The following is an 8,155-nucleotide window of genomic DNA, read 5'->3' on the forward strand; positions in this document are numbered from 1 at the left end:
GAAAGAGTGCAGGTTTCCACTTTGGACCAACCTGGGTTTCACTTCCAGTTGTGTCACTTAGGTGAACTTTAGCAAGTTCCTGAGCTCTGACACCCACCAGGATGTGCCCAAGATGGGGGGGGTGGTGGCAGGAGCCGGTCAGGCTCCTGAGTGAGACTGGACTGGGAGAAAAGCTCCTGGTCAGGGGAAAGAAACAGGCCCACCCTCTTCAACTACTACATTCAAATCTCCTAAGGCAATTTAGAGGGGGAAGCCCACAGCAATCCCTCACTCACCTGGACCACCGTTGGCAGGCACCTGACTGCCATTCCTTCTTCTCTGATGAGCCTCAGGCTGGTAACACCTTCTACTGTTTATGAGGAGAGGACTGGGTCAAAAGATACCACACAGCAGTCCAGAGTGGGGCTTTGAGCATTCATACCCTGGGAATCCTCCAATACTCCAGGTAGTGAATTCTTAGTCCCTATTTGCTCCCAATCCTCTCTCCTCCTGGAGGGTCTTTCTGATGGCCTCCTCTGTAAAGGGAATAGCCCACCTTGCAGCTACTCCCACCAGCCCCCACCAATTTTCCCCCTAGCAATCTGAGTCAGATCCACCATATCTTCCCTTCTGTATTTAAATACTTTGACTTTTCTTGAAGAAAGCATCCTCCAGCCCGTTTTCACACTTTCTACACACTCTCCAGCCTTTTGCCCTTAAATTATGCTGAGAGATCTCAAGAAAAGTGTGTCTCCTGCCTGGACGGCTGCCTAATCCTGGGGCGGGGAGTGAAAGAAGTAGAGAAGGAGGGTCGCCTTCTTTCTCCTAGAAAAGAAGCTAAGAAGGCTGGATTTTCATTGTCGAGACGTCTCTCAAGGCCATGCCGTTCTCTGGCCTCAGGCCTCTCCTTCTCTGGCGCCCAGTTTGGGAGACCTGGAGTCAAAGGTGGGAGAGAAGCTGTGTATTTGTGCGGGGTGGGGGTGGGAGTAGGCGTTGGGCGCCACGGATGTTAATCGTACAACACACCCTCCCGCCCTCTGCCAGGTCCCCTGGGAAGCTGCTGCAGGGGCTGCGCAGCTGCTGACCCGGCCTCAGCGAGTTCCGGATACTGTGATCCGGACCACACCGGGAGCATCTACCACAGAGCGTAAATGGGCTTCCCGGAGTCGTTTCCAAAACACACGCCAGAGGCCCTGACCGCATCCTTTTCCACATGCACCCGCAGATTCGTACCGTAAACCCGAGAGCTCACACCTGGCCTTTTTGTCTTTGGAATCAAACCTTAGCCATACGTCCCGGGAAGTTTGGGGCATCAAATTACCGTCCTTCAGAACGGACCACGACCCAGACCTACTCGGTTTTCATCCGCCCTTCCCACCGGGCTCCACCACCCCAAGGCTGCTCCCGCTCTCCCGATGCGGCTTCGGCCACCGTGTCTAGTCACCACTGGGTTGCCCTTCGAGGAGCCTCTGCCCGCGGCGAGAGACCGCCACCGCCACATCGCAGGCAGAACACAATGAAGTGGAGTCTGCAGTCCGGATCCGAACTGCGCTTGCGCGTTGCCGGGAGACCCGCCGAGCCGGATTCCCTCAAGTCAGAGAGCTGCAGCGCTTCTGCTTCGCAGACTCCACTTCCCAGAGGGCGAATCGGCCGCAAGCGCCCGCACCAGCGCCGGGCGGAGAAACTGATATTGCGCGCCTGAGCAATTAGGACCCCGCCGCTCAACACCCCCACCCCCCACCCCACCCAGGCCAAGGGGGTTTCCTTGCAGAAACTACATTTCCCAGGGACCTCGGCGGAGGCGTCACGGTTCCCTAGGCAGGTAACCGCCCGCGCGCTAACCCGCACGTGAGGATTTGGTTCCGTTTGGGTCAGGCTAGGGAAGGCAGAGACCAGCGAAAAGTTAACAAAAGGACGAGGAAGGTCAATCCGAGGAAGTGGCACCTGATCCGGTGAGTAAAGCTGATCCAGTACAGCCCCCAAGGACTCAGAAGGAGGCGACAAGACGAAAAGGAGCGTTCCTGAGGGAGGACCGCGCGGAGATGACTTGAGAAGGCAGCGGGACTGTGCCTCGGCCACGGGGACGCAAAAAATGCTAACAGTGTGGCCTGGCGTTCGGGCTGGGGCGTGGTTCGGGCGATGAGTGGGGCCCGGGGACCGGGAGGACGGAGGTGCGGGCCGAAGGCCTGCGGACCAGTGAGGAGGCTGCTGCGGCAGTTCAGGACCCAGCGGATAGTGGCTGGGACCAGAGTGGTGGCCACGGGACCAAGGGCACGGCGCGAGAAACGTCGACAGGTAGAATAAACTTGGTTCTCCACGACTTATCAGGAGGAAGGAGCTGGATGCCAAGGAGTCTGTCTTGTACAACAGGGTGGTATTTAGAGAGGTGGTATTTATTTTTGTGGACAGTACGGAGGCGGGCAAGGATGAGGTAAAATATAGAAAGATCCAACTGGAGATACTTAGTTGCCTTTGAATTTTCACGAAGCTCGGGAAGGAAAGATGAGAGAGTTTTAACTTGTCGGTGGCGGAAAAAAGCCAAGAATGGACCTCTTAGTGAGCAGTGTCAGTGACTTTACTTACGTGACACTATGGCATTCTGTTTTGGCTTTTACTGAAGATTTCATTCTATAGACACTTTTGGAGCATATATGTGTCAGGCATTGTTCTAGGGGCTGGAGAAATAGTGAAACCCTGCACTTATGCAGGTTGAATTCTACTAGAGGGGGTACTCAATAAACAAAATATTGATGAGGTAGTGATGACACATTGAGGCTGTGTTACAGTTTAGAGTGTGATGGGGGTGGGGAGGTGGGAATTATTTTCAGCAGCGTTTTGAGAAGTTCTCTTTGAGGAGGTAACATTTGAGCAGAGTTTTGAATGTAGTGAGGAAGGAAACCATGTGCATATCTAGGAAGAGAATAGAAATGCTGACGAGAGATAGAAGTGTGCTTGGTGAGCCTGTGGTTTAGCAAGGCCAGTGTGACAGGAGAGGGCATAGTGAACAAAGGAGAGTGGGAGAGGGGGTTGGAAGGGTAATTAGAGGGCTTGAAGGACATCGTAAAAAGTTTGCATGTATTCTCTGTGTGACAGAAAACCTTCGAAGGGGTTTGAGCAAAAGAGTGGCTTGGCTGAACACATTTTGACAGAATCACTGGTCCGCTGTGGGGCGAACAGGCTGTGGTACGGCTAGAGGGAATACAGGGAAACCAGTTAGGAGGCTGTTACACCAGTGGGGGGGGGCGGGGTGGGTGGAAGAGAGAGCCTCCTACAATTATATCACTTTGCTACAAGGCATTTGCTTTGATAGCCTAAGATAATTGAGGGTTGTGGATGCCATGCTAAGGAGTTTGGATATTGTTCTGTTTTCAGATATATAAGGATAATAATAATAAAATATTTATTGAGCACTAAATATGTGTTGGGCACTTTCATAAGCACTTTACATTAGCATTGAATGTAATCCAAAGCTATGAGGTTCGCACTGTTAACAAATAAGAAAACTGAGACAGCGATATATTAAGTGCCTTGCGCAAGGTCTCATGTCTAGTAAGTGGGACCAGGAGTCCTGCCCCTGCTGATAGAGGAAAGGTGCAGAAGTTTCCTCCTGACTTTTTGCCCAGAATGGCTGAGAACTGACATACAAGGGCCCGAAGCTTCCAAAACTCCTGAAAAAGTAGTGAAACCTTCTACTGACCCATTTATCTGACCCATTTCTCCTGCTGCTCCCTCTAAGTGTTAATATTTTACCAGTTTGGGGTTATTGCATCCATCTTAGGCTTCAATACATTTTATTCTTCCTTTCCCCCTTGTCTTCTGCCTTCCTTTTGAGGCTTTAATTTTGCTACTGTCTTTATAATCTCCCATCTGTTTTCTGCCCATCTCTCTGCATCCTTCTTCCCCTCCATTTCTGTCTCGAGATCAGGTGGGGAACAAGAAAATACATGAAGAGAAAGGAAGAAACTGGATGCAAGGGAGAGACATTATTTAAAATCTTAAGTTTCTGAGGTTACACTTAATTCAGTGTTTCATTCCTCCTTAGTCCTTGCCTTTTCTAATTCCACAGAGGTCCTGTAGCCCAAAGAGACCAAACTGCTCAAATTCCAAACACTCAGAGTCCATGGGGAACCTCCTCCATTGCCACCCACAGATATCTTCTGTACCCATTGTTTCTTGATTCCCACCTCTCCCAATGGAAAGTTTCCTTCCTCCTGTTGAAAAAAGATCCCTGCCAGCCTCCACCTGTGCCCCAAATCTTATTTTCCCACTTTGAGCTGCACATCCCCTCCTTTCTGCACCTTCAGACTCTCCCATGCAGTGATAAACATGCTCAGTTCTTCTACCTTAAATCATACAAATGCTCTTGGCAGATTATTCGTTGGCTAAATCAACACCTTTCTCAATCCCCCCTTTTCTTTGCCTACCTCCTCTATAGAGGCTGGAAGAGCTAAGTACTTATTTTTTTCAGCCTCCTTTGCTCCTAGCCTCCATGCAACACAGCTGTGGTCAGTGAGGTTTAGGCAGAAGTCTGCTGAGGGGCTTCTGGGAAAACCTTTTCTGATAAAAGGCACAGATGTTGCTGGTGCTACACACCCCGTTTCTTCCTCCTCTGAATGCAGATATTTTACCTGAAGCTATAGGAGCCATCATGTGACATGATAAAAAGGTCATGAAACTCAAGGCATTGAGTTATTTTGTCTGAACCAATGCCAACCACCTCCAGATTTGTTATGGGAGAAAAACAAATCCCTATTTGCTTGTAAGCCATTGTTATCTGGGCTTTCTATTATTTGTAGCCAAAAGCTCTTCTGATATATACACCCTCTCTCAACCACAATCTCTCTTCAGTTATCTTCCTAAACCTCTCCTTTCTCAAACTACTAAGTCCTTTTCAACCTTTAAGTCACTCTTCAACCCACTAAAATTTACAGAGGTTATCAATAACCAAAACCAAAGGCCATTTTCTATTTTTATCTTACTTTAATCCTCTGTGGCATTTGAAAATATGAAATATTCCTATCCCTATGCTAAAATTCTTGTTTCTATGCCACCACCTTCTCCCAATTTTTCTTTGTTTTTCATTTTTCTTTTGCCTGTTGTTTCCCCTCAGCTTCTACTGATGATGCCTTCCACTTACTGCATTCAAAGACAGTACTCCCAGAAAACCCTTTATCACTGCCCCTTCTACTTATTCTACTGCCTAACAGGAAACTTCACTTGGATACCCACAGACTCATAAAATATCCCCAGACCAAACTCATCATTGCCCCATAAAGTCAGTCAACTTTTTGTGTTCTTAATTATGGCACCCATCCACCCAAATAAATTCAAGTGCTCACATTTAGTTGATTACATTACCTAGATTTGCCTTATTATTGCTTGAATTCTTCCTTTCCTCTCCCATACCACTGCCAGTTTCTCGGTTCAGTCCTTGGAAAACAAAACAATCTTATGCAGTTTGATTTCCTAATCATATTTATCACCTATTTAGCACTTATTAAATGTGTATAAAATAAATTGCCTTAACTATTCTCATAACTATAGATCAATAAAATCTTTCTCTATGATTGTTTTGAATATGTTGTGAGTAGCAAAGATTTTGTTAATATGTCAAATTTTCATCTCTGTTAGTGTTCAGCCTCTTCTCCTTTCCACTTTGATAGAGTACAACACAAAGATGTATTTGAATCCTATGTGCTCAAAGACTATATTTGTTATATTGTTTTCTAAGTAATTAGCTTATTTAACAATAGTTTGATGACTGTTAATTGAGAACTTAAAACAGCATGCTATTGCATTAAGATTTGCACAATTATTCTATCACCTGGTAGCAAGCAGCCAATATTTCAGAGGAGAAAGTAACAGGGAGAGGGGGAAGGACATGGAGGGATAATAGAAATTGGTAGAGGTAGAGAATTTTGACTCAGCATTCAGGGAAACCAGATTATGGAATAGGAGCATCTAGATAACATATATAACATGGTGAAAAATCAAGCATATTTATGTTTGTAGCATTTTAGATCTTATAGGGATCTTGGAGCCTTCTAAATCTAAAATCTCTCATTTACCAAATAAGGACACTGGGACCTGGTGAAAGTAGGTGACTTGTCCAAGTTAGTGGCAGATCAGGATTACATACCAGGTCTTTGGGCTATCCAGTTAAGCACTCTCACATTTCCTCTCCAGTGTGAAGTCTCTGATGTCCAAAGGAGAATCTGCAGTATAATACAATAGAACTTATCCTCAGCATGAATCCTCATTGCTTAGAACATTAGCTACTTAAACCTTCTGGTATAAAGTTTTACTTTCTGAATCAAGATTTCTCCACTTTTATATGGTTTCTCTGCAGTGGTCTGTATTTTCTGATATGGTATATTATACTTCAACTAAAAGATTACTACAATCGTTACATTTATTAGGTTTCTACAGCACATGACTGATCTATCACTGAAGAGTTCATCACGGTGAAGGATCCCATGGAAGCTTCCCTCACGTATGGGTTCTCTGATGCCGTGTAAGATTTGTACTCCGACTGAAGGCTTTTCCACATTCATTACACTGATAGGGTTTCTCTCCTGTATGAGTTCTCTGATGCACTCTAAGGGATGAATTCTTAATGAAGGCTTTTCCACACTGATTGCATTCATAGGGCTTCTCACCAGTATGAATTCTTTGATGCTCAATAAGGTATGCGCTCTGGCTGAAGGCCTTTCCACATTCACTGCATTCATAAGGCTTCTCTCCAGTATGAGTAACCTGATGTACAGTAAGGGATGATCGCCCAGTGAAATGTTTCCCACATATCATACACTCATAAGGTTTCTCTCCAGTATGTATTCTCCGATGCTGAGTAAGAGATGAATTCTTACTGAAAGCTTTCCCACACTGATTACATTCAAAAGGTTTTACTCCAGAATGAAGTCTCTGATGCTCTATAAGGTATGTACTTTGGCTAAAGGATTTCCCACATTTGTTACATTTGTAGGGTTTTTCTCCAGTATGATTTCGCTGATGCAGGGTAAGAGCTGAGCTCTTACTAAAGGCTTTTCCACATTCACTACACTCATAGGGCTTTTCTCCAGTATGGCTTCTCTGATGTACAGTAAGATGCATACTTTGACTGAAGGCTTTTCCACATTCATTACATTCATAGGGTTTTTCTCCTGTATGAGTTCTCTGATGCACTGTGAGATTCATACTTTGGGTAAAAGCTTTACCACATTCATTACATTTGTAGGGTTTCTCTCCAGTATGAATCCTTTCATGTTGAATAAGGGATGAATTCTTGCGGAAAGCTTTTCCACACTCTTTACATTGATATGGTTTCTCTCCAGTATGAGTTCTTTGATGAACAGTAAGATTCATGCTCTGACTGAAGGTTTTCCCACATTCGTTACATTTGTAAGGTTTCTCTCCAGTATGAATTCTTTGATGTACGGTAAGCGAGGAGCGTTCAATGAAGTGCTTCCCACATACATTACAGTTATAGGGTTTCTCCCCTGTATGAGTCCTCTGGTGCTTAAGGAGGGATGAACTCTGGCTGAAGGTTTTCCCACACTCATTACATCCGTAGATTTTCTTTCCTGCAAACATTCTTTGAGTTTTAATTAATTCAGCATTTTGTTTAGTGTCTTTTCCATGTGAATTCCAACTGTGAGGACTTTTCCCCACAGGAATAGTTTGTTGTGTATCAATGATTGAACCCTGACTGAAACATCTTTCAAATTCATTACCTCCACATGTCCTTCTCACAGTGAGGGTTTCCTTATGGGTAATATGCACTTGGCCCAGATGTCTATCCTGGATTTTCTGTTGCCCCTCTAACCAATTATCAGGTTCCCAGGTTTCCCCTAAAGAAGAATGCCAGAGACCTTCTCTTTCCATTATTACCCCATAAGATAAATCTTCAGTAATTAGGGCTTTGTAGTTGACTCTTTGGTTTCAAGTCTTATCTCCCAGTCTGAAAAAAAATAAAAATTCAAATACACATTGGTTTCTGTTCTGAAAACTGTATAAGGCAGGAAGAAGAGAATGAAACTGAGAATAACTATAGGGCACATCTGAGAGCTTTCAAAGATGCCCCTATAATTAGGAAGAGAATTGGAAGGGAGGGAAAAACAGTGAGCCGTCCATAAATAACAGGGAAACTAGAAGCAGGGTAAGCAGAGGAAAGAGT

At 45.2% G+C, this 8,155-nt stretch overlaps 2 protein-coding genes across 2 annotated transcripts in view; both read right to left on the reverse strand.

Moving 5' to 3' along the window:
* Window positions 1–8,155, reverse strand: part of LOC103086082 (zinc finger protein 454) — a 43,062-nt gene that overhangs the window by 22,592 nt on the left and 12,315 nt on the right. Inside the window, exons 3-4 of the mRNA XM_007456484.1 lie at window positions 7,041–7,050; window positions 276–327 (exon numbers count right to left, since the gene is read on the reverse strand). Of these exons, the coding sequence (XP_007456546.1) occupies window positions 276–308 (33 nt within the window). The 5' untranslated portion in view covers window positions 309–327; window positions 7,041–7,050. The remainder of the gene's footprint in view (window positions 1–275; window positions 328–7,040; window positions 7,051–8,155) is intronic.
* ZFP2 (ZFP2 zinc finger protein) overlaps window positions 5,970–8,155 on the reverse strand; it is a 20,864-nt gene continuing 18,678 nt past the window's right edge. The window contains exon 5 of the mRNA XM_007456483.1: window positions 5,970–7,939. Within this exon, the coding sequence (XP_007456545.1) occupies window positions 6,469–7,863 (1,395 nt within the window). The 5' untranslated portion in view covers window positions 7,864–7,939 and the 3' untranslated portion in view covers window positions 5,970–6,468. The remainder of the gene's footprint in view (window positions 7,940–8,155) is intronic.

Source organism: Lipotes vexillifer, unplaced genomic scaffold, assembly GCF_000442215.2.
Source record: "Lipotes vexillifer unplaced genomic scaffold, Lipotes_vexillifer_v1.1 scaffold814, whole genome shotgun sequence".
Classification (NCBI taxonomy): Eukaryota; Metazoa; Chordata; class Mammalia; order Artiodactyla; family Lipotidae; genus Lipotes; species Lipotes vexillifer.